This window comes from Rhopalosiphum padi, chromosome 2, assembly GCF_020882245.1.
Source record: "Rhopalosiphum padi isolate XX-2018 chromosome 2, ASM2088224v1, whole genome shotgun sequence".
Taxonomy (NCBI): Eukaryota; Metazoa; Arthropoda; class Insecta; order Hemiptera; family Aphididae; genus Rhopalosiphum; species Rhopalosiphum padi.
The window spans coordinates 69,504,133-69,531,919 of record NC_083598.1 but is presented as its reverse complement, the minus strand read 5'-3'; the positions used below and the strand labels follow the sequence as shown (position 1 = coordinate 69,531,919).

Here is a 27,787-nt window from a genome sequence, read left to right as displayed (position 1 = left end):
TATTTATTGCTATGTATCACACAGGTAATTGGACTTTTTCTTGAAGTAGATAGGTACCTCGTAAACGCTAAATCCATTGAACTATAACAAATTAAAATAGTAATAATAAAATCTCAGACTCTTGTAAGATAAGACTATGTAAAGATGATGTCAATTGGTATTTATGCTATTTTATAGTATTTATATTAAATATATTAATATTTAATATGTTTATTACCAGTATATTTATAACGTTGATAATTCATGTTCAAGGTTAATTATAATTTTTGTTATTAATTATCACGGTCGTCATTTCGTCTGTATAAGTTAGGTTAGTTGCTTTATTTTTTAGATTGCATTCTACTCTTTTTATCGGAGGTTTTCATAAAAATCACTATTGTATCAAGCCCATTACAACAATAAAAAAATTATTCCGAGTTCTTTGTATTAATTTTGTATTATACAAAAATTATCGATTTGATTAATTTAAATTGGTGAATTAGAACATTTTATTGACTGTATCACAAACTACATAGTTTATCAGGTATCCGGCCAAAATAGCGAAACAATAACCGCTAATGTAAAATCGCGAAATAATAATTGCGAAAATAAAAACAACGAATTTTAAAAAAGAGCGAAAATATACGATTAGGCATTTAGTTAGGTTTTTTTTAAATTTAAAAAAAAAACAATTAGGTAAGTGACAAATTATATGTTACACCATTTACAAAGTTATTATTATTATTGGTATTATAATTTGTAATTAACAAATGAAGTCTTTTAGCACAGTCCTTGTACTTTTTTTTCTGTGTTTGTTCTCCAGCATTATACTGTTCTCGTTTCAATTCTTCTAAATTTTGAATTTTCTTTATTCCGTCAATAAATGTCCATATAGTAGGATGGTTTCCTCCTAAATAATATACAAGCTACACATTGACGCACTGCTGAACTACAACTAATAACTATATTAACTTGTCTTAGCTCAAATATAACACGATTAACAATCTTATCTTGGTTTATTTCCAATATTAAAATAGTTATAATAGTAACTAAGATAGCACATTGATGATAACCAGATACGTCCGTGGGTACTAGGTATAATATATTAATTGCACCAGAAATTACAGGTTAAATTAAGTTTTATTATGTTATAGTTTTATATGTATTTGAAAAAGAAATTATAAAAATCTACACTTTCGCTATTCTGCGTAATCGCTTATTTTAGAATTCGTTATTTTTATTTTTGCTATTATCAATTCGCGATTTTTACATTCGCGGTTAATTGTTTCGCTATTTTGGCCTAGACCTAGTTTATCATAATGTTTATGTATAGGAAGTACTAATATTAATCGTAGGGGCGTAAAAAAAATGGATATTTCAGTTAGATTAAAAACTAAATTAATTATTCAAATATACCTTATTAAAAAATAACGATTATTTTTTAATTTTTGGAATTCATAATTTTACTTTTCTGTTGTCTTAGTATAAATAATACTCTTAATCTTAACTATCTATTTATTTTAAATTTCTTAATTGCATTTTTTATTTTTGTTTAATGGGGATTTAATACTAGTCTTAGTACTATCTTATATTATTTCGATTAAAGTTAACTCATCACCTCTATTTTATAAATGTTCTTAACTTATACAATTTTTACTTGGGTAGATTATTATTCATTTTGAAAATTTATAGTTGTAAGACTAATGTCAGTAAGACTTTACTTAACTTTTAAGAAGGTTAAAAAAAAAATAAGAATAAGGATTAAAACAAAATAATTTATTTTAGGATTCTTTTGATAGAAAGTTATACAAAAAAAATATTTAATCAAATATTTTCTTTTAAATATAATTTATAGCAAATTAAAAAAAAAAAAATTAAAAATGAACCATAATAACATTATATATTTTACAATACAATTATATTTAAAAAAAAAATTCTGTTAAATATTTTCAATATAATTTTATAAATCATTCATTTTTACTGCATCATTAACTATTGTCAAAAATTTGATTTTTGATAAAAATTGGCTCACTATGGCATTATCAACAACCTAAAATATTAACAAATCCAATTAAATATTTTAATGATTTAGTCTATTTTAAAAAAAAAGTTTACTTGCTTCAAATGGCCTATTAAATGCTGTAACTGAAACATCAATAAGTTTAGCATCTGGTTCACTGATTACGCACAGTGTCTTCAATGCAAACTCTATGGTTCCTAAAATACTTTTGTTGGCAGTTGAATAATTTTCAGCCAAAATATTTGTAATCAGATCACTTTTTCTTCCTACGGCGCTAGCCTTAATATATAATATATCATTAATCTTTTTATTATAATAATAATTATTATTTTAAAGATAAGTGATAACTCTCAGTTACTATTTTTTTTATTTAAAATATTATAAATATATTCTACACAACATAAAAATTCTCGACAAGCGAATGAAATAAAAGTATTGTTGATTTTAAATTACATGAGTAAGGAGTCGCTCATCAGTGAATTTTCAATGTCTGGGATAGAATTTATTATTTATTGTTTAATAAGCAAATAAATAATAAGAATACTTACAAGAACATGTGATATGGTACCATATGAGTCTGTAACATATAAATGTTGTCCATTATTATCACTAGATGCAACCATAAAAGATTCAGTGTATGGTAAAGTTGGTAGATTATTGAGAACTCTGATTTCAGGATCTATTAAATAAATAAAAATTATTTTTCAACTAGAATACAATTTTTGCTATAGATGGGTTATTTTCAATAAACCTAGTAGATAATTAAAACAGTTTACATTTAATAACTTATTAAATAACTATGGTTAGTAACTCAATTACACTTTGTAATTTGTATAACTGCTGTAAGTTCGTTTTAAATAATTATTTTAAGTACTATTATACATATAATATAAATATAATAATTAATATTATAAAATATAAATTCCGAAAAAATATGTTTATAAATTAATAATTATATAATATTTTATTACCAATTAAAAATTCTGTGACACGACTGGCTGGTGAATTTAGCCCGTGTACACTGTTAGTATATATCTTAGCTTTATCAACAATCATCAATGAATTAGGCAAATATCCTAGAAATAGTGTTAATTGTTTAACTAATAATCAATTAGTTTTTTTCTACGAATTAAAAAAAAAATTTTAATTATTTAAAATTCACAGCAAATTTCCTTTAAATTACATTTGAAAGAAATATTGACAGTATCAAATAGACAGATTTATTAAATTTCAGGAAATATATTTTATTCAAAGTAATAAGTAGGAAATAAATGTGTCATAAAAAATAATTTCATATTAATAATGAATCGAATATATTATTCATTGTGTGTGATAAATATTAAATTATATTGTATACAATATAAAAATCAATTATTGTTCTAGATAAATGTGCATTATATATTTACATATATATATATATATATATATATATATTACATAATATTTACGTAACATATTATTCATATAGTTAATTTTAACTATATAATTTTATTATTTATCAATTTAATTATTGAGATAAAATTTAATATTTTTAAACGGTTATTTTTTTTTTTTTTGGTGTGGGAGATGGAGGCTTAAGTTTTGACTTCTAAGAGTCTTAGACTATAAGACCTTTTTTGTATTTAATTGGTATACTTTTAAAATTTTAATTCAGTTTTATTTGATTTACCTGACCAGGCGACAGTGATTTTACCATCCAGTGAACAAGTAGTTTTTTGATTTTCGTAAAATTTTTCGGCAGCAATGACAACACAATTATTTCCAACTATACCAACCTTAAATATAAACCAATTATATTTATAAAACCTGAGAAACAATGATACATGTCATCGAAACAAACAAGTTTTAAATTTAACTTACCAAAAGGTTTCCGACCATGATGTGTTTTTGAAATTTTACAATTTTATATCGAACGATTACAAAAAATAAAATTTAGAGCGTATGAAAAATAGTTATATAACATTTTTTCATACAAATTCAGTTTTACCATAGATGAACGAAGAATTAAACAGTGTTTTCAAAGTATCAGTTGATAATTATTTGGGATTTTTAAACAATTTTTATTAATTTTTAGAGTAATTGATATTGCTAACGATATTGTATTTTAAATCGTTTCTAGACAGTGTCATTGTTATGTGAATTCAAATAATCTACTTAAGATCTACCTAGAAGTTCAAATGAAAGACGTTATAACACAAAAGGATATGATGAACGGTAATATCGCCTGTTCTTATAAATTTTATGTATGGCCTGTAATTCAGTAAACGAGTTTAAATTTAATCCTTTGGAGCAAATATTTGCACTCAGCGAAAGCTACAAAACTTTACTTTGAGTCGTTTGTTTTGTTGCGGCTATGGTGTTCAAAATTAAATCCAAATCTTTGAAAGTGATACAATAAAGGTGAAATACGAAGAAATTGAGCTTTATACAATATACTGTAGTGAAATTATATTTCAGTGGAATCTTTAATTAATTTCGTGTGTTAATCTAAAACAATTATTTTCCATAAAATACATTTTTTTATGAATCGCTAAATGTCACGTTATGAAAATAATATGCATTAATTTTGCTATAAACTGATTATTACAGTTTTCAGGTGTTAATTAAACTATTTATTAATTGTATCATGTATTATGATCGATAAATCAAGATTATTTTTGGCAAACCACGGAAATATACAGTTCACTGTTGTAAATTGTAATTATTTAACACGGAGTGCTAAAAAAACTAAATTTATTTTTTTAATGTTATATATTTAAATTATACATTTTCACAATGTACCATACGTAGTCACATTCAATATTATAATAGGTATATACTATTCTACAGATTAATTTTGAATTAAATATTTTTTTAGTTAAATTATAGTCATTTTAATATACACTTTATACTTCTTATTCGATTGTGCTTTGAAATAATTATAGAATGCCGGACTTATCCATGTAGTTCTCAAGGTGAAAAATTATCCTAAATCCCGCCAAAAGTGAAACTATGATATTTACTTTGAGAAAATACGTTAATCTAGAGTGAAAATTAACAACTAAGTATTCAAATGGAATAACAAGGATACATTTGAGAAATACTTAAGGATACACCTAGACAAAAATCTAACATGAAATATTCACATCAATAAAAAACTAAGCCTGCAAGTATACACAAGGATGAAAATCCTTTACCCCTCATTGAACCACACCTCAACTCTACGGATGAAATGTTCTGTTTTGCTATTTACATCAATAATAAAACCGCTACTAACTTAAGCATGCCCAGCATGCCGTTTCTCCGACAAAAATAAAAAAAATGCAAATTCTCCAAAACAAATTCCTAAGAATAGCACTCAAAGCCCTTTGATTTATGCGAAACAAACAATTGAAAAATGACACAGGATTGCCCTACCTATCAACATGGATAATTAAACAATACAAAAATTTCAACAATAACCTAAATAAAACCGAAAGAGCTCTACTACATTATACAACTCTATGAAAAAAACATCTAAATTATGTTATACTCGTATAATATGATACAATCACACAATTCGTTATATAAGTAAATATTACAAATAAATAATAATTTATATGTTATACAAGTATATGTAAAATATGAAAATATGAATAAAAACGTGCGAGTATTGGAAGTTTGATTTATTTTGAAATTAGTTCCAAATGAAAATAATTCATACGAATCATTATGATACATTTTCTATAAAGTTCTAAAATAGCAGAAAGAACATTAAAATGAAAGTTTCAGAAAATTAAAATTGATTTATATTTAAATTAGGATTTTACATTTAATAATTATTATTATGTGGCTATTTATTAGAACTGTTATAGTATACAATTGAAAAAAAAATGTGTTCACACGTTTAATCCATTAGATTTATATGCAATAAAATTATTGATACATTTTATATTGTTGTTAATAAATACTTTTAAAAATTACATTTACTAAAATCACCATTTACATTATTTTAACTTTTTTACCCTTTTATTCCAAGTGTGCATTTTTAAACGAACGTTTTTAATAAAGTTTGGATTTTTTTTTTAATTAATAATGAAATATATATATATATTTATATTTCCAAATGCAACTAATGGTTGTTATTGAAACTTCATAATAAGTTTATTTTTTATGAAGGCTTTTAATTTATTTATACGCAAATATTGAATGTAGTTTAGAATTCGTATAACAAAATAAATCTAGGAAAAACTTATAAGTGATATTTCAAGAATATATTTTTTTATGTTATTCAGTTATGTTTAAGTAAGTTGGTTATTAATATTATTTAAGGATCATTTTTTACTATCGATTTTTACTGTAAATATACCAAAGTAAATTTCTCATACATTTACCTATCCAATCACAGTTCAATAGATAAATCAATTTAATATTTATGAAAACATTATTTGATCTTAAATGTGTGAGATAAATTTCTTACTTAAAATTAAATAAAGATAAACATATAATTCCAATTATAGGCAATACATTTATAGAACAGGATGATAAGTGAAGTATTAAACTATTAAGTATATTGCTGAATGTGTTTCTTAGTAAACGACAATTTGACTATTACATTGGTTTAAGAAAGCATCCATTACGATTTTCCTTCAACGGAAATCCGGTTGATTGAAATACGATTTTAGACGAACTCACCCATAAAATTGCTTTTAAAAGATATATTTACTTTTTATAGTGGCGAGGATAAAATTATCCGAAAAGTCACTTCTTATATATAGTGCATAGTTCTGTTTAAATAAAATTCTTGATATTAAACATATTTATATTTTATAATTTAGGTCATAGTGAGTTTCTGTAATCATTCACAATATATTTAATGTTAGTACAATTTTATTATTTTTATAACAACTTTTACAGCTGTTTGAATCGATCCATTTGTTGAGTGAATTTAAAATCATTTAATAAAATAAAAGCAGTTACATAAAAGTTTTAGACGACGGTTAATTAAATAATATGTATTATTAACATATTGAAGTACGGTTGCACCGTCTAAAAATTAAAACTACATAATACAATACTTATTGAGATAAAAACGTGTATGAAATAAAGATTATTGAATGTAAACTATTGTGATTGTTTGGTTTAACTTAATAATAATATTATGCTGTCATCAATGCAAGTCAAGATAATCCGTGCTAATATAAATTATAATGGGTTATTAAATCCCTTAGATTAATGTGTTGATTACGTGGTGCAATATTGAATAGACATGACTGCGAGACACGGAAACGGGTACTTTATATATTATAATGCATGGATATTTAGGTGTTTATATCGAACTTAAAGTTTCTGCGCCCGTCCCCAGAATTATCCTGTCGATTTGTAACTAGATATAGGTACCGATTTCCGGTTACCGATAGCGTGTGATTTACGCCAATAAGTCAATTTTATATTGTTGTGTTGTTATGTACTTATACGAGTACTTGTATATGTATAATGTATTCGACATTATTGTAAAAAATAATTATTAAAAATTTTCAAATACAACTATAAATACTTACTTTGAAAAAGTATTTTTTATACGTGTTTGAATAATCAGTAGAAAAGTATGTATTTGTGTAAAAATAGAGAAAGTGTAAATAGGTATTAATAAATATTTATACATATTTTACACGGCATTTTTAAACTTTATATTAATTTTGTAGTGAATTTTTCACCGTATCATTTTATGAAATTTTAAATTATTCAATTTAATTATTTTTTAAGTAATCAAGTTATTTGAATTTTTATCAGGATAAAAGTCACATAACAATATATTATGATACACGATTATAATACGTGAGTGCATTGGCATAAGCATATAGGCATTACTAGTAGTCCTAAAATACCATAATAATTGTTTAAAAAAAGAAAATAATACTTAGTTGCTTTTTCATAATATAATGTATAAAACTATAAAATAATCATTTTTATTTCTTATGCAGTAATAGTTGATTGTGAGGTTATTCACAATCTATCTAATCTTCACTATTCTTTACCATATTTTCTGATTATAATGTTCACATCCATTCCTCAATTTTTTTTTAATCTTGTTTGAATTATAAAAAAACTATCTAAATTGAAAAAAAAAGAAAAGGTATTTACAAATTAATATTTGATTTTAAATACAGAAACTTTAAAAAAGTATCCAAAATAATTTGTGTGAGTACTTTATAACAAGTTTAAAATACGTATTTGATTACTTAAAAAGTATTTGAATATACTTTTATTCAAGTACTTTACAAGACTGATATTCGATTGAGTGTTGTTATATTAATAGAATATAGAATATAATATCATATTATTATTATATAGTGTTCATAAAGTTGTTTACGTGTTATTGGAACGTGAGAGGAAAACGAGCACATATCTTTTTCACTTTATTTTTCCTTTTCTTACTCTCTTTGTACTTGCCTATACCTGCTACTACTCGCTTTATACCTGCGTGCAGTATACGTACGTTCTTCCTCATTGATATATAGGTACTTTAAATTATATTATATCATTTTCCTCAGAGCGCTGAAATAATACAAAATCAGCTGAACAAAATAATTTATACATCACATCGAGGTGGATTTGCAGTTCTGGCCGTCCGCCGCAGCCGTTTGATTTTCCGTCTTATTCTTCCTCGCCCTTGTTTCTACCGTACACAAATTGTATTACTTTCTTTGTACTTCGTTTTGTTTAGCCCATGAGCTCTCTATTTGGTTCTGTTTTGTAACACACGTTCAGATCTAAGTGAGTATTGTATATAAAGAGGTAATTGTATACACATATTGTACGCACAATGATTTCGCAAAACACCTTGTTTATCGTTGTATCCAAATAAATATAATAATATAAACAATGCAAAACTTTATCAAATGGTTTGCATATTATAATAACATTTCATTCGGGGTTATTATCAACAGCATTTTCATTAACGAATCTATAATAACACATATACACATAATATTTCGTATAAGTATACGGATATTATATTATGTGTAATAACTAATTATTACAAATGTTTTAACACACCCAATAGTCAATTATAAAGTCACTTTATTTAATGAACTTTTTAGGTAAACAATGAAACAATTTTTTTTTCGAGAACATTATAATTTATATGAATACATTTGTTACGTCTTATAAAGACACTTTATCCAGTTTAATAAATAATTTTTATACCGACGGTACAATAATGAAGAGAAGTGATAGGCTTAAGTAGATTACTGAAAACCTTTATTTTAAAATCAAAATTAAAATGGCAATAATCAAAAATAAAATAAACATAACTAATAAAACGTATTATTTTTAAGTTCCAGGTACAAAATAATAAAAACAACTACTGTAAAATTTCAAAATACTAACCAGTAACAAAATATACATCTGAATATTTTTTGGTTTTGGATTCTTTTATATATCTACGATATACCCCTAATCTTGGCATAAAATTAAAACTTAGTTTTAGTAAATGGTTTTTTAAATAGTTCTAATTTTATTGTTTCGATTGTTCACATATTTTTATGTATATCAGCGATCTTTTATTGTGTAATTACAATGTTCAAAAAATTAAAACATAATATAATATTTAGAATTACCCGCTCCTGTGATATTTTGGAATAATATATACAATATTCATGGTATTGAGCAAGATCCAAGGCTTGTCACAAAAAATTTATCTGTCAGGATACTTAAATTGATCCGGAACCTTTATTTTTAAATACTATTGTTATATACATGTATTGTAGATCGGTAAATCTACTAAGATCAGTATCAAAATAACAATAAGTCTATAAGTTAACTTATATAGTACTGCAGAGACTACCCTTTATACTTGTAAGTCCGTGAACCCGTAGAAAATAGTTTTTTGTGATGGGTACAAGAGTTTTGCATGCATATTATTTTATAGTACCTTAAATGTATTATTATTATTATTTATACTAATAAATTATATTGAAAATGCTCTTTATGATTTTTTGTATTTTTTTTCGTCAAAAACTGCCCAGCTTTATAATTAGTCGAATCTATGGATTATTCGTAAAAATAAAATGTACGTAAAGGCATGTTATATCCAGCTTTTAAGCTATTATAATGAACAAAAATCGGACATTCAAAATATACAATGAAAAAATGTATGTGATCATAAAATTATACTTTATGAGTTAGTTATTAATAACAAGAAAAAAAGTATTAATATAAATGACTGCTGATGTTTAGATATTTGATATTAGTTTTGAAAGAGTTAGATTTAAATTTATTCAATCAATTTAATGCAATTTCAGACGTAATTAAGAAAATATCTATTGTAGTAGTGTTTAGCAATTGGAGAATTGAATTGGAAAACTTATTTATTTGAGTTGACGCAATATTAAATTTGCATAATACATAATTATCATGTATCTATGATTTTACACAAATTTACAAAAATAAAAATTGTATTGTTCTATATAAATTAAAACATCTTATAGTCACAAAAATGGTAACATATTCAACATGTTTAATTGATAAAAAAATGTAGAAATTTGGATTTTAAATTTAGTATAATAATAGAATTTTAGACTTACCAAACGAAAACCCAAGTCTATTGTTACAATTAGGTTCTCAATGCACAATGTACTACATACTTAACTGAATTCCTCAGTTAATATATTTAATTTCATCTGAAATGCTCGATTTCATATTATGTATTTGGCTATTTAATATATTAGTTAGTTACTATCAGATGTTATGTAAATTTAAAATAACTGTTTTTCATTTTAATAAAAAATATTAATTATAATTTATAATCATTAATCTAACTTTGTAAAAGTAATTGGTATAAAGTTATAACATTATTGTTTTATTATACTTGTTTGTAAAATAAATATTAGTTTATATGATTAAAATATACTAATATGAATTATTTTTCTGTTATTGCTCCCTTCATTGAAACATAGTGATTTAAAAAGGTATATTTTTATTTAAGCTTAGATAGAAATGATTAGTCGTACGTTAAAAACGATACAATTCGAAAAATGTATAAACTATAAAATATACAGTATATTAAATTTAAAAACTTCTTATTTCTAATTATTTTAACTGTTGTTCACAGGTATATAGAAGCCTAAGGTAAATAATAATAAGATCAGGGTTATACATATAATAATAATGTGTATAATGATACAATATAAAATAGCGTGTTACGATGCGTAATAAATCAACGACTAACTCCTACCGAGTACATGGAACAAAATATATCCTACAGTATAATAAAAATGTGTCTGCTGCATTGTAGTGTTAATAGTTTACTTAAATATTTAAAAATAAAAGATTTTTGTTTAAAATTCCAACAAAAATATTATAATATAATAATATATTTATAAAAGGTTAAGCTAAAATTAAAAAAAAAATCATAAATGTAAAATGTTATCAATTAAACGTGAAATACGTGTATATTATGTTAAATAATATAACACCTTCGTTTGTTTTACAAAAAATAATGTATCAAACCGATATTTACGGATTATATTTTAACATTACTTTAATGCTGTTGGACTGTGAAAAATCGGTCAATATTCACCACTATGTCCAACGGCAGAGGTGGATCCAGGCCAAGACAACAGGCGGGGAAATTTTTAAAGGGCACACATTAATTATCATAAAGTATTTATTTAGGTACATCATACATATGTTATTTTCCACAGTCTCATACATAACAAAAAAAATAATATTTTTTATAGTAATAGTAATAAAAAAATATATCACTATAATTTTGTTACCCTTGAAGTATAATTACGTCAAAAACTAAAATCAGGGACTTCAAACTATTTTTTTTTGAGAGTGAACGGGGGGGGGGGGGCGATCTCCCCGATCGCTCCTCCCTGGATCCGCCACTGTTCAGTCGGTTTATGCTTAATCTCTTGTTTAATATTTGTATTGGTAAATATTGATCATACTATTGATGTTAAACATATACCTATCTTAAATTTATTCATATATAGATTTTAAGTCTATAATTCAATTAATATATAGCCATACTTACATGAAAATCATGCTATAAGTGTACTGTAGAATTATGATTTATGAACACCACATAATTAAACTAACTAAATTAAAATAACTGCATATTGAAACAAGATATTAAATTGTATTTATAATATCATAATTCATATTATATAGTTCCTATTTAAAGTAGGTATTTAATTTTTATAATGGAAGTTAATATTTTAAGTGACAGATTACCACTTTGTATTTCAAATAAATTTAAAATTGTTGACGATGTGTTGAAATTTAAAATCGTTATATACATATACATATTTAATTAATTATAATATTACATACATATTTATTATTCCAGAACGAGTAATAATATCATTCGCTGCAAATATGTCAAACAAGATTTGATTATATAGGTGCTTAGCACAGCTAACATTTATAAAGCAGTCGTAATAATTTGATTAAAATATTAAAGTTTTGAAATACATTTGTTATATACTATTAAAAAGATAAATTAGCTATTAATTTGCCAATAACATAACAATTATGTTTCAACGAGTGTTTTGATATTATTTATAACTCAATACAAAATTGTACAAACAGTGTATTATGTACTTTCTTCGGGTTTGCACATTGATTTAGTTGTTTCCATCGTAATATCGTCCTTTCTCTTTATACACTAATTGCTTAAAGTAATCAATTTTTTTACTGCGTGTTGAAATGTTTTTTTTCCTCTAACCACGCAGCCGTGTTTGAATCGAATATTTCAACAATAGTGAAAAATCAAAATGAGCAACTAAAATACCAAATAGGAAATGAAATAATAATGATTGTTTTTTTTTTTATAAAAACCGTATTTATAGCCTTTTAGGTATAATTATTTATAATGTATTGTATATTTTATAATTTTGAGCGTCGCGTGAGCAGTATATAGCCGGACTTAAAATTGAAATAACATTTTTTGATTTTAATTTCAATTTTGATTATCGATATTAGTTTTTTATGATTTCTAATATATAATATAGTGGTATGATTATTATATTGTTACAGAAAATCGATTTATTTTCTGATTTATAACTAGATTTTAAACGAAATTTATTTTGTTTTTGCTTTTTAATTTTTATAATTTTAATTTAAATTTATTTCTACTAGCCATACAGTAAGATTGTCGTTTTCGCGTTCCATATGCGTCGTAACGTGTAGCTACAAAACGGACATAAGAAAATGAAATTATTACCTACCTGCCAATGAACAATATTATAATAGTGTTAGCTATTGTTGAATTTAAAATTTAAATTAATTTTTTGTTTTAAATTTAATCTGATTCGCGTATTATCAAACAATTATTATAAAATTATTATTATATAAATTATGAATTTTAAAATAAATGTTGAATATTAATTTTAAAATATTTAGGTTTTGATATATGTATTTTTTTTATTTAGAATTTATTCAATTTGTGAATATTTTTCTTCAATAAGCTAAAATTATGTTTATTATAAGGTTCATAAAACAAGATTAAATAACTAAAATAAATTAGCTACACATTTTAAAAAGACCGAAGACCTATGAGAAGGAGTCACCCAGTGATGGAATTTCGTGACATAGAGTAGGGCGAGTTAGTCAATCAGTAGATAATGACACCAAGTTTGTTTTTGGTACCTTCTGAGGAATTATTAATGGGGATGTACAATTCTTAGATCAGGGGATTGCGATTGAGATTGGAATGTACGCGTTTGTAATAATGTTTTGGCAGCGTTTTGTAGTAAGTATTGGAAATATTGGAATAAAGAGATTTTTATGGAGGAAGTTTTGACATTACTTTCGATTTCTTTGAAGATTTTTAACTGTTTTTATCAAAAGTCAAAATAAATGTTGAAACAATTTCAAGTCCTCATATTATAATACAATCATGATGACAATAACACACAACAACAATAACAACAAGGTAAATAAATTATTCATTCAGACCACATCATATAGTATATTGAGGAGGATGCACGAATAAGTGCATAGCGAGAGGCCAGCAATTTTCACAAGACCGTATACGATTTAAAAGATACGAAGAGCCATCAGACTCCCTGGCGGCTTGTTGTGTCGCATAAATTTCAAATAAATCTTTGTCCGTGCTATACACTCTATACTGTTCTATTCCGCACGCCCCCTTACCCTTTCCCGTAAACACACAAATGCTTCTCTCCGATGATCACAACATCGCCCTGTCTTAAGTGAATGTCAGCCTACCCACCGTACGTCCTACAGCCATCCACCCAGTCCATTGCAAGCTAACGGCAATTCATCTCTCCAAAGAAGCTCCCGATGATGAACTCCTCTCGACCTTTTTTTTTATTATTTATATATATCCACCGTATATACATAAGTTTTATTCCGGAGTAAAGTAACTGTTTCGGGTGGTTTTATTTTTTTTTACTTAGGTGGGTATTTTTTTTGTTTATTTATTAGCTATACGCTATATTGCATTGTGCTAAATGCAATAATTTTTTTTTATTTTACTTTATTAAGCTCCGTTTAATTCACACAAGTATCATTGAAGGAAAAGAAAAAAAAAACTTTGTAACTATCGACTTAATCTTCACAAGTTCATTAATTTATTTATACCAATATTATAACATTATAACACCACCATCCACCACATTAAAAAAAAAACTATTGTTATTTGAGATTACATTTATTATTATTTATTGATTAAAAAAATACCAATAAAAATAGCAAACAGGTGGTCTTCATTAAATCATAAATGCAAAAATGAATTATTAATTTCTTCACACTAAAATTGTGTTAAGTTTAGATTTACAATCATTTTCATCATAATATTATTTAATATAACAATAGTTAATATTATAAAGCATAATAACTATCAGAAAATTCGTGTTTAATTATAATCGAATGTATTAATTATGTTAACTATTAAGTATACCTGAGAGTAATAAGTATGCGTTTTTGTTACTGGAATACTGGATGTTTATAATCAGTATTCCATTTTTTTTTTTACTCAAGGTTCAACTAATTTACAGTCATATCATTTTTTCTCTATTCAATAAAAGCTGTAAAATCAATCGTCGTTTTTAGGTATTCAAAAAAAAAAAAAAACACGTCCATTATGGTTATCAGTTATCACACTAAAACTGAAAAATTAAATATCTGAATACGTAATATAATGTGTCTTATCTTTAGACATACTGACAATTATTGACAAATATAGTAACACAAAGCTGGTAGTGCACTGTGCACTATATAATATGCCAAAGAAAAATATCACGTAACTTGGGTATTGTTCATCCGCGTAATTAGGGGGGGGGGGTCTAGGCGGGCTTATCTCCAGTATTTGTATTAAGCCCCCCTATAAGGTTTTATTTGTTAGCCTCAATTAGGCTTCAAATTATTTTTAACTTTGATTTTCTAGGACTCTAGCCTGTGTAACTATTAAATCCTAGTTACGCCAATGGTATCGTTCTTTGGATTAGTAAATTTGTATCATAATTGTTATATCACTCGTCACATCACGTATCTTGTCACTCGTCATAATATGATATTATCATGTTTATTTTGTGTGTCATGCTCAAGTTAAAACGACGTAAAATAAAATAAACTTTTAAAATGTTCAAAAAGTTGCTATATTATTTGGGATAAAGATACACGATCAATATATCGATTTAATATTAAATTGTACATTTTAGTGAATTTTTTTAAATTATTTTGAAAATATTTAGAACTTTATAAAATTAAAAATGTTTATAATTTTAAGAAACTTATGATAATTTTAGACTGGTGAACGCAATAATGATAGTTTTATAATGTATGTGTTTTCTGATTTGTATATGACGTTACGTTTTGAATAAGGACTTCGTTTTGATTATTGGCCATGGGGGGCAATAGCGACGTCAGGTATTTTTTCCAGGGCGGGCTAAAAGGAGGCCAACATTATATTAGGGCAGGCACAGTCACACGACAGTGACACAAATGGCGGGAGGGGGAGCAACACTAGTTCCCACGGTATGGACTATGGACCCTGCTAACTATAGTCTATGGTGGGCATAGACCTTCCTGACGCTATTAGGCTACATATTATATGCCCATAACCAATACTATATGGTTATTTTTCAGAAATGTCTAAAATTAGATTTTTACCATGATAACGTTCATAACCATATAACCATTTCTGCGAACGACAAAATATAAAACGTAATTTGTAAACAACCTACAGTTATATCTGGATAACACTGTGCGTATGATACGGAAAAACCAGCCCTGGCATTGTATATGTATTTTTAAAACTATTTACGTAATAGTATTTGAAAATACAAATTCAAACATATTGTGTGTTAACACTGTTAAATCAAGATTTCAAGACGGGCCAACGGGCAGGCCCAGTGTCGTAGACAGGAATTTTGTAGGGGGGAGGGTTATTATAATAATAACATGTTATAGTAAATTAAGAAAAAATAACCCATTATTTATATTTTTATATCTTTATTTTGATAGTGTCTTTATAATATTAGATCTATTTTTCTCTTTTTTTTTTGATAGTTCGTCCAGTACTTCTTCCGGTGTTATTTCGATATGTCGATAGTAGTTCAAAAGCACTAATCCATTTAAACGATCCTATTTAGAGTAGTGTTTAATCAATAAAATAAAAATAAATATATGTAATTATAATATATTTCTTTCATGCTATTTCTGAGATAGGTCTTTACTCTTTTTAAACTGGAAAAAGTTCTTTCTGGCGTGGCGATACACAAAATACCTTACTTACAACCGATAACAACACATCTATTACTAATATTTATAACATTTTTTAAAAAAATATATAAAATATATTAGTAGTTTTAAATATTTGAAATAAATTTATAAACTTTCTATGTTGTAAGGGGGGGGTTGAACCCCCCCCCCCCCGTGTCTACGGCTCTGAGCAGGCCCATCTTTGGCGCCACCACCGGTAAGGGGATAAACCAATTGCTGATTTGAAAAAATAAATACAAATATTTATTGGTAGTAGCTATAGGTAGTAGCTATAGGTTGTAGGCTAAAGCTAAACGTTTTTTTTTTTTTTAAATCAACGTCATATATTCACCTATTCATAACCAACAACGAAAACAATAAATTAATTTGCGATTACAGTAATTTCGTCGTCGTGACACAACGGTTGAACGGCACGACAAAGACAAACTATATAACTTTACTATAGCCTATACTATAGGCTATAGGCCCTATAGGTACTACGCTACTAGACTGCCGAGTGATATTATATAATCACTACGACATTCTTGGAAAAAATTACTCCAATTTATCTACTGAATTAAGAAATTAGTTACTACTAATAAATTACTAATTGATACGTTAAATACTAAAATATAAAATGTAATTATAAATATAATATAATTATAACATAATTTATTCTTAAATCCTAAAATGACAACGATTCAACCGTTTTTATTGCACAAAATGGTTTTTTCATACACAATGATTACACCGTTGAATTAAAATTTAACACATCTATTATACTGCAGTAGGCTACTCAATTACGGGGTACCCACACCAAAGTCGAAACTTATTATAAAGCAGAGAGAGTTTCCTGGTATTTTTAAATTACAATTATTTATCTTATCTTTACTTTTTATTCAGATAGATACAGGAACGTATAGCTGTATTTAAATATTTAATGCATTTATATTAAGTATATTAGAATAATAAGAGTTTAACTTTTAAAATTGTTTAGTCAATAAACTCCTAACAACAAACAACATATCATGTAAATACATACCTGTATATCATCATACTAAAAATACCAATAAGAATTAAATAACTTTTACAAATTTAAAATATTTTGTATGGATAGTTTGTTATTGTATTTTACATTTTAATATTTAATGAATGTATTATAGTGCCCTAGTAAAATTACAATATTATCATGGAGTATTATGGGAGTTATATACCTAGTTGGATATAATATAGATTGTTCAAAGTTGGTTTTGAAAGTCAAAACTTAATTAGCTATGATATAATTTTGTAATCTTAAGTGTTTTATTATGTTTTTAACAAATATAATGTATTTTAGGGTCATATAATGTGTCTTTAGATATTATTTTTTTTGTTGGATATGTTTTTAATTGGGTGAAAATTCGCTAAATTTATAGGTAATCTTTATACTTCTTGCTGTCTAAAAAAAAACCTCCTATTTTAGTTGGCAATAATTGCAATAATTTACTTATAATTTGTGTAAATATTAAAATATAATATACTAAACATATAAAATATAGTTTATAACAATTTATATTTTGTGAAGTATCGAATAATTGTTCAGAAATGTTATTTTTATTTTATTCGTAACTTCTAGATTAAAAACAATTATTATAATCTTAATTTTCTCCAGTCCCACGCCGAAAATATTTTATCAGTGTTTTTTGAATTGTAGTTTTAATTTGTTGTTATTTTTTTCAGTAAATGAAGTTCAATTCATACAACCGTTTCAATTTCAACTATTTACGATAAGACCAAGATTCTTCAATGAAAGTAAAATGGTAAGAAAAACGAATTTTCATAAGATAAGTATAGGTAATAGGTATTTTGTAGGTACATAGCAATTATTAAAGCAAATTTGTTTAAATGACATAATACGAACGATGTTAATAGTTATTAGGTATACTTGATTGTATTAAGTTCCTTACTTTGAAAAAAACTTCCTTTGAATAGCTTTGATTTTATAAAGTTAAAAAATACAAATACAAATCTATAATAATAGATTATTATTGCTACCTATATTAAGAACAGTCAAAAATATATACATAGGCAGTGCCGAATTGGCAAGATATCGGCCTACTGACTTTTAGAATTTCTAACGTTTGATTACAGCTACAGTTACTGTACGACATAAATAATTCAAATCAATATGTTTGTACTAATTTATCACAAAATAAAAATAAATAAATTTACGATCAAAAACTCAAAACCAGCTCATATTTTGAGCGGTCCACCGAGTTTTACCAATCCGGCCCTTTCATAGGTTTATAAGATACAGAAATCTCAAATCTGTATAACTAGGATTATGGTTATAATAGGTAAGTAGTTATTAGATAAACCTATATACAATAATTATTTTTAATCAGAAAATGGTTCTATGGATGACGGGTTAGGTAAATGATATTTCTTTATAGGATTATAAAGAAATTTTAAGTAGGTGTTCAATTCATATAAATTTCATATTCACGTCACAATTTTAGATAGAACCTATTAAACTTAACCATTTTTGATTTAATATCTTAATTATTCTTGTTTATTAATAATTATACAAGATAAAATTAATATAGGACCTAGTAAATTATATTTTATTTAAGTATTTAAAAAATTGATTTATAAAAAAAATGTGGAGTAACATTATTATGCTATAGGGCCTTCATAAATTCATTTTTGGATTTTATGCTTTTGTAAAAATCAAAAAGACATTGTATGAAAATAATTTGTTGACCAAAATTATTTTTTCTTTGATATACAAAATGCCAATCTTCTAGATATACTAAAAAAACTTCATTCATTCATTCAAAACAAATAAAATAAACTTATTTGGTTTTTATATAATATTTATAAATTATTCAACCACATGCAATTTATGAATAGGTAGGAAAGTATCTACTATTGAATATTTAAATATGACGCACCTAATAAATAAATTGTTCATAAGTATTAAATATATTTAACATAAAATGTAAATTGTATAGTCATATCTCCATGATACATACTATATGTCAAACGATTGTTTATATATTTTTATAAAATAGCTTTTCAAACAATGAAGTAAGATTACTAAAATTTGGTATAAATTTGTCGATTTATTGTATACTTATAACAATGTATGTACATACATTAAACAATACAACTATAGTGCATTATTCATGCATAAAACTATTATAAGTCAACATTTCATACAAATTGTTATTTGTTTTAAACAGTAATTGTAATTCCAATATGATGGCTACAAAATTCAGTAGTTAAAAAAAAAATTCCAAAATAATATTATTATAATATGTGCAAGTGTGTTATTAAATTGTGTTTCTCGTTAAAGCATTTAAATGTTGTATATTTTAAGTATAACTAAAATAATACCATATAGGTAGTATAATAATTGTAGTAGGCAGTAGGCACCTATAATAATAGTTCAGACAGTTCTATGACTTAATATATTAGATTGTTCGTACTAAATTTATTTTCTAAACATCGTCAGCTAGTTAAGCTTAATTTAAGGTACGTATTTTTATTTACGTTACATAAAATATTTTTGATATGAACTCCGATGAATGATGAATGATGATGAATTGATAACAATTGTAAGACATTATTCAATTGTATTTAGTTTAATAATTCATTAGATTGAGTTTGGATTAAAACTGAAACTATTTTGAAGCAAGTGTGGATTACCTAAAACATATTTCATTATTCTAAAAACCGTCACATAAAGTAAAATAAATAAATAAATATAATAATAATATAATAAAAATGTGTTATCATATAATTAACTATATATTATAGTATATTCATACATTTGCGAAAAACGGCCGATTGATAGTTACGTCCGGCGTTGCTTTTAACTTCAATCGATTAGCATTGTTCATTTTCATTGACATTAACAATAGTCGTTTAAACTTCATGTCCATCCTAGTCCAATTACAGCTGTATAATCCAAAGTTTACATCTTCTTTCTACGATAAGCCATTACCGTAATAATAACAAACCATTTATAATGCTGTTTTATTTGAACACTCGCTTACTTTGTTATCGATAAGTTCGAATAAATAACAAAAGATAAACACTTCAATCGTGACATTTGATACCGTCATAACTATTTTCATTATTTCAGCAATAATGAACGATTCTTTTGAGTGAAAGATCTGTATACAAAAATGGGTACGTAATACTCGTAATACTCAGAAAACATTTTCTAATTTTGACAAAGTGTGTATATTTCTTGTAAAAAAGTTTTGATTATATATTTGTTTACATTACCGTTACGATTACATATGCATACATAATTAATGAGCATGAATAAGCGAAAACATGAATGAGAGTAATGGGTCGCACGACAGCATAAAATGATTTCATTTTTCTAAAAAGTAACAATACCATTGTATTTACCAACATAAACAAGTTTTAACTGTAACATGTAAAACATTGTTTAAAACCATTTTAATTTGAAAATAAGTACAAAGTACTTATAAGTAGACAAGTATAGGTACATTATTTATTACGAATAATGTACTTTTTAGTAAAAAATATATATACTATATATATATAGTAAAAAGTTTTTACTATAAATATATATATATATATATATATATATATATATGGTTAATTTTAAATGTGCATAATGTCTTGTATTAGAGTTAAAAACAAAATTCAAAGATAATAAATACAGAAAAAGGCACTTACAAATAAACATTTTGATGGTCGATTATAATTGATTTGAAATTATTATAAATTTCTAAAATATAAATAAAAATCTCTTTATTCATTTTAACTATATTTAAAAATAATAATGATTCCCTCACCTTTCGGAGAACTTAATTCATTATTATGTCCAAATGTTGCAAATGCTTTAGTGACCGATTGATACTGTGCGGAAATAATCCAACAAAATGACATGAGAAAAGCGTCTACTAAAACTGAACCATAAACGATACAAAATCCTACAGCCACTTCCATAAAATAAAATACAAAGTAGTAATCGTTATAGGTTTTCACTGTCACTGGAAACTTTATGTTGATAATATTTTGATATCGATGACTAGCTTTGGGTGCAGTGTTTTCTTCATTAGCGATGAAAGGTCCCATCACCCATAAAATCAATCCTACGAGAAAAGAACGAGCTATCCATTTTGTGATTCTAGTTGACTTTTTACAACGTTTCATGAAGTTTGCCGTGATCAATTCACTATGTCGAGAACATTTTAAAAAGTCTAGACATGTGAGATCGAAGAGATCCCAAATTATTTTGTTATTTGATACAAGTGTATACATTTTCAACGAAGATAGTGAACAATTTGTTAGGATAATAATTAATTCGAAGGAATTCGATTTACCGTGGCTAGCATCAACATTTTCTATCTCTATAAAGAATCCCACCACCCCGAAAATCGTAATAAATTGGACAACCAAGAGGAATATTTTCAGAATTGTTCTGTAAATATGGCATCCGTAGAAATGCGGTCCTTTTGGATCTAACAGTTGATAATAGCCTAATTGCTTGTACGTTGATAAGTTAAGAGCCACTGGCCTGCCGTTGAAAATATTCTCTGAATTCATATTGCACGACCGATGAAGTCAACTAAACATAATATAAATACAGGAATTAAATTTATTGAGATCAAATGTAATGTTAGTTAATTTAATAATTTTTTTAAATCAAATATATACTTATTAATTGTAATATTGTACTTAATATTTATAATTATAAAGCGAAATTCTTTTGATTTTTCATTAATATATATATATCTTACTAATACAAATCCTATGTAAGTAAAATATATTTTTTTCATTAATATTATTACTAAAAATCAATATTTCAAAATAAATAATACTATTTATCCATTGCATATAATATTTTACTTATGCCACAAGCCCACAAATTTAAGTATAAATTTCAAAATTTCAATACATTATTACTTCATTACACATAATTAATTAAGTATTTAATACAGAAATATAAAAATAATGAAGTATAATAATAATTTTTGTTTCTATTAAAATTAATTTAATTTCATCATGACAACTTTTCTAGAATTTTTAATTTTGCTTCACCGAGATAAATATTAAAATCTAAAATTTTGATCTCCCGTTGTGAAATTTGTGCTTTCATTACAATTTTATTGCATACCACCTAGTTGAAAATTTTGTAATCCTCCAAATATACATGCATTAGGTACTTACTACCTGTTATAATTTTTTAGACCTATTTTAACTATTTATCGTCACTTTTTAAATAATTATAGTCACTTTAAAATAAATTATGGATAGGTATAACTAAGAACGAAAAAGGTTCTACAAAAAAACTGTAAAATCAATAATATTTAGATTAAATTTAAAACAATCAATATACGTACAGACATAATTTTTTTTTATTTTTATGAAAATAATTGTTATATTTTGATAAGAAGATAAGTTTAAAACTTTTAATGTATATTTATTATGAGATTAGGTATACTATATAATTATTGAAGTAGGTGTATTAAAAACTTTTTTATTTATTTTTGATAGTAGCTTATTTCAGGTATCTGTCTAATCGGCTAAATCGGCTAAATCTATAAATTATATAAATATCTACTCACTTTTAGACTTTAGTACACACGACTCTTATCAAACAACGGACGTCTGCTTTATGAGCTTCAAAATGTATAGAAAACTACGAATAAATTGATTAACGAAACAAATAACTAAAATATAATTAATAGCTGTATCTTTTTTACAATTTTGAAGTAGGTATGTTATTAAACAAAAATAAAGATATAGGTAAATAATACACCTAGAATAGAAGGCTTCTAGTCAAACTTAATAACATAGTCAAGCTTAATAACCTATAGCTAATCCAATTAATCCAAACCTATGAGTATAAATAAATAGTAAGAAATACAAACATTTTTCAAGAAAATTAACAGTTATTAAAATCCTAACTATAAATTATTTCATTATAATATTCTTTAATACCTGAAGGAATATAACATTTAATTTGTCTTGCATAAATTATTCAAACTTTTCCTTGTACCTACCTGCTATCTAATTGAATTTCATCACTATACATTTTATAGATGATCAATATAAAGTTATTACAATTTATGCTATTTTTATAAATATTATTTACAGCCACAGTTTTATTAGCATTCACAAATTATTAAATTTTAAATAAATTGTTCATTTTTTGGGATTAATATTATTGTTTTTTTATTGTCAATACAACATCTAATATGCTAATATTGTTCATAATCAAAACAAATTTGTTTCATAACATAAGATAAGCTTAATGTGTTGTAGATATGATTTGGATAATTGAATTGTTTAAATGCAAAAAAAAATATATTTTTTATATTATAAAAGGTACTCAGATTTAATGAGAATGATAAAAAAGTAATAAAAAAAAGTCAAAGAAAGATTTAAGAAAAAATAAAAATGTTTTATCATTTTTGAAAACAAATAATAAACTCCAACTAAAGTTCAAAACAATGGTAAGCATTTACAGAACTAAGCTGTTGAAATATTAATATACTCCAACGTTATCTAATAATGAAATTAATTTTTATGTTTACAAAATATTAGTTTAATGTTGTAGAAAAAAATCATAAAATTTATAGACCATTGGACATTAGCCACCCTGTAGACATATGTATAAGTCAACAAAAAATATTGTGATAATTATTATAAGATATTTTACTTCCATGATATTATGCAGGAAAAAATAATTCCTTATTAACTCGATTAACTTTATAGCAATAAAAGTAGATAAAACATGTATTTTCCTATGGGTTATTTTTCATCGGTGTGTTTTACAATTTTACTACAGCCGTCGAAAATAACTATGAGATTTCACTTGCGTGTGTACCTACAAAATATAACCGAATTTTACACTTGGGGATTGATGTCAGGACGAACGATTGTCGATTTGTGCTCACGTAGTTGAGCAATATGACAAAATGGGACATGCTGTAATACGATTTCTGTTTAACCACTAGACAGTAATGACATATCAATTAAAGATATTTCTAATTAAATTTGTTATCATTCATGTTTAGGTTTAAACAAGATGATATTATTAAATTTACGATTCATTTCCAATCATAATACATTCATATCAGTCTCTTCGTCGGTATATATAAATGTTATTCATCTATTCGAACGACAACCACAATAAAAGTAGTAACTAGGTACCTTATATTTTTATGGCGTGAATAATACCTAATAAAATATTATGGACATTTTGTGTATTCGAAATAATTCATATTGCAGGTGTTAATATATGTAAAAAATAAAGTATAATGTAAATTTAGTAACTAGTAATACAATATTTTAATCAATTTCAGTTATTCAAAATACGAAATTGAATTTTCCATAAGTAGGTGGTTTCTTAAATTAAATAATTGTATAGGTACAGTACCAAATAGCAATTCTATTTTTGTTTTATGTGTATAAATGTAGGTATTACATTTTAAGAGGAACGATGAATATATTATAATTTATTAAATTAATTTAATAGTATTAATTTACAATGATGTGTAATAGTGTTTTATTTAAAAAAAATTGTGTACGATTAGTATTTTAGTATTTTTTTAAAATTTTTTTTTTTGTGTGTGGGATTTTCAAAATAATTAGGAAATAGAATTTATTAATACTAAATGGTCTTTCTTCACTCAGTATCATTTTTCGTATGCAATAATTTATCAGTGAATTCAAATTTAATATATTTATTACAGTGATATACCATAAACTATGCAATTACGAGGATACACTTGAAACTTATATTCTTTGTACATCAAAGTTACTTATGGTTTTATTTATATTGGATTAAAACAAAAGTGTTAATTCATTTATGCAGTTATAAGATTTTATTTTGAATATGCTTTAAATATTAATGTATATTTTTCTATAATAAATTTAAAACATTCTTTAAAATCTTAAAACACATATTTCAACATTTTTTTGTTTATTGTTTCTATTGAATAAACCTTAATTAGTATAAGTGATCATTATATTTAGCTACTAATTCAATTTCAGGGAATGTAATAGTACAAAAATATATTAAATTAAAAACAAGCAATGATAACGTTTTAACAATAGATAAAAGACAATTCATAAATTTAATTAGATAAATTTAATTTTAGGATTATTTATTTAAATTATCAGTATTGACTTTGAAATTTGAATAGAATTGAATTGATATAAATATAATATGTATATGTATTTCTTTGTAAACATCAAAACTAACACTTAATATTACTATTATTTTATGATTGAAAATCATTACATTTTCGGAAAATTATCTCATTTAATTAAATTTAATACCGTTTTATAATTCAAAATATAAGGAATTCATTCAGGGATTAGTATAAATTATATATTTGTATTTAAAGTTTTTAAAAAACATTCCAAAAAAAAAAAAAAAAAAAAAATAGGTATCTTGTTTTGCAACAAACATAATATTGTTTTTACGAATGTATTTAAAACGTGTTTGTATTTCGCATTAAAATAATTTGTTATTATTTTTTATTGCCTATACTATTCCACACTGAAATCTGTTTTTATGTTCTTTGAAAATTTAATATCTAATTTAAGTTTAAAATTTTTTATTTATGTGTGTGTTTTAATATACCTATTTTCAGACTGCAAAAGAGAGTTTTGAGTTCAACACAATCATGATAAAACCCAAGTCCAAGCACACTATTAGACATATCTTAGAATTGCCATCCAGTTTGCCACCATCTAAACGTCCTGCTGCCAAACCTCCAGATTCGCCTTGGACGAAACGAAGAAAACTGATACTTCCTCCAGTTAATAAACAGGTAAGCGAACAATATAATGTTAATGTAGTCGTAATGTATTATATGCTGCCATCTAGCGTTTAAGACAAAAATAATAATGTAGCAGAATGCTGTCTGTCGGAGAAAATGTTCGGTGGAAAACAAAAATATTGATTTTCTTCACAATATAACTTGTAGCGATATCTATGAACAGTGAAAAGGTTTTACGTTTTGCAGTATTTGCCTTCTAGGGAGCAGCACACTGTTAGCTTATGCATAATAACTGTGAGGTATAATACTACATTAGAGCCTAAAGATGAAATATAAAAGTAGTTTACGTCAATATTAGTCACGGTACAAATTTTTTTGCATAGGTACTTTTGGTCACATTATTATTGATTAATTAGTCGTGGTATACTCATAAGTCACACATCTTTTCGTCAAGAGACACAGACACGAATATTGGTTTTTAGAACTACATGTAAAGATTAAACATACATATATGTTTAATCTATGCTACTTGTAGATACGAGTATGATGTTGTCTATGAAGACAGTGTTAAAAGATCCCAATTTCGATTTTGGAATAAAAATATTTAACACCTTAGAATTTATTGTTTTTTTATTTTGAAAAGTTGGTAGATAATCCATTTTATTGGGAACTATAATTTGATTTACTGTGGTTATTTAATTATTTTGATTCAAAACGCGGTTTGGTACAATGGGCAGTAATAGGAAAAGGAAAAATTAGAAATTTGTAGTTACAATTTTGAATTACTATGCTTATGAATATAACCTTTCAAAGACCAATAATACAGTAGATTTTTATTTTAAATTCTATTCACCCAAATATTTGGAAATTAATAAACGCCCTATAAAAAGAAGAAACGCTTAATCTTATAAAAAAATTTAATATTGCATTGGAAAAGAAATCTCAAAGAAGTAAAAATAAAAAAATGACATTGCTGATATAATAACCAAAATCATTTAATAGAAGAGTCTATTTTGATAAATATATGTCATATATGTCATGTATATCTCATAAAGATATAATTTATACACCTCAATATAAATATTAATTTTACTTATACGACTTAGACTTAATACCAGCTAGTGTTTGAGTTTGCAAAATTATTAATTACAAAAGTATGATATTTTTCTTGTAATGGATATTACAATTATTTGTTTAAATTAATGGTAGCAAAATATTAAAAATGATTAAGTACAGTCTACAATAAATACATTTATTTTTATAAATTTCAAAAAAAAGTGAAAACAATTATCTACATTTGATAGATATTTTTTTAATAATTTTTATATTT

The 27,787-nt window shown here is 25.0% G+C and overlaps 3 protein-coding genes across 7 annotated transcripts in view; 1 reads left to right on the top strand and 2 right to left on the bottom strand.

Annotated features, from left to right (window-relative positions):
• LOC132919332 (uncharacterized) overlaps nucleotides 1–27,787 on the top strand; it is a 234,315-nt gene that overhangs the window by 12,733 nt on the left and 193,795 nt on the right. For all 5 annotated transcript variants that reach the window (XM_060980864.1, XM_060980863.1, XM_060980862.1 and 2 more), the window contains exons 2-3: nucleotides 18,416–18,495; nucleotides 26,329–26,508. In XM_060980864.1, the coding sequence (XP_060836847.1) occupies nucleotides 18,493–18,495; nucleotides 26,329–26,508 (183 nt within the window). In that variant the 5' untranslated portion in view covers nucleotides 18,416–18,492. The remainder of the gene's footprint in view (nucleotides 1–18,415; nucleotides 18,496–26,328; nucleotides 26,509–27,787) is intronic.
• On the bottom strand, nucleotides 1,940–3,055 carry LOC132919923 (uncharacterized). The gene is made up of 4 exons (XM_060981864.1): nucleotides 2,971–3,055; nucleotides 2,548–2,678; nucleotides 2,099–2,278; nucleotides 1,940–2,029 (listed from the first exon to the last, which is right to left on the bottom strand). The coding sequence occupies exons 1-4, from the start codon at nucleotides 3,053–3,055 to the stop codon at nucleotides 1,940–1,942; spliced, it is 486 nt and encodes a 161-aa protein (XP_060837847.1).
• LOC132922748 (uncharacterized) lies at nucleotides 20,017–22,297 on the bottom strand. The gene is given in 6 exon segments (XM_060986430.1): nucleotides 20,017–20,386; nucleotides 20,509–20,667; nucleotides 20,737–20,856; nucleotides 20,972–21,071; nucleotides 21,395–21,446; nucleotides 21,514–22,297. Coding segments are annotated over 6 exon segments (1,284 nt in total). The 3' UTR covers nucleotides 20,017–20,317.

Bases quoted from the DNA above. Each gene is read 5' to 3' on its own strand.
- LOC132919923 (XM_060981864.1), bottom strand. From the start codon at position 3,055: ATGATTGTTGATAAAGCTAAGATATATACTAACAGTGTACACGGGCTA. The intron at 2,679-2,970 runs GTAATAAAATAT...TTTATTTAATAG, and splicing joins TGTCACAGAATTTTTAATTG to ATCCTGAAATCAGAGTTCTC. The intron at 2,279-2,547 runs GTAAGTATTCTT...TTATATATTAAG, and splicing joins GTACCATATCACATGTTCTT to GCTAGCGCCGTAGGAAGAAA.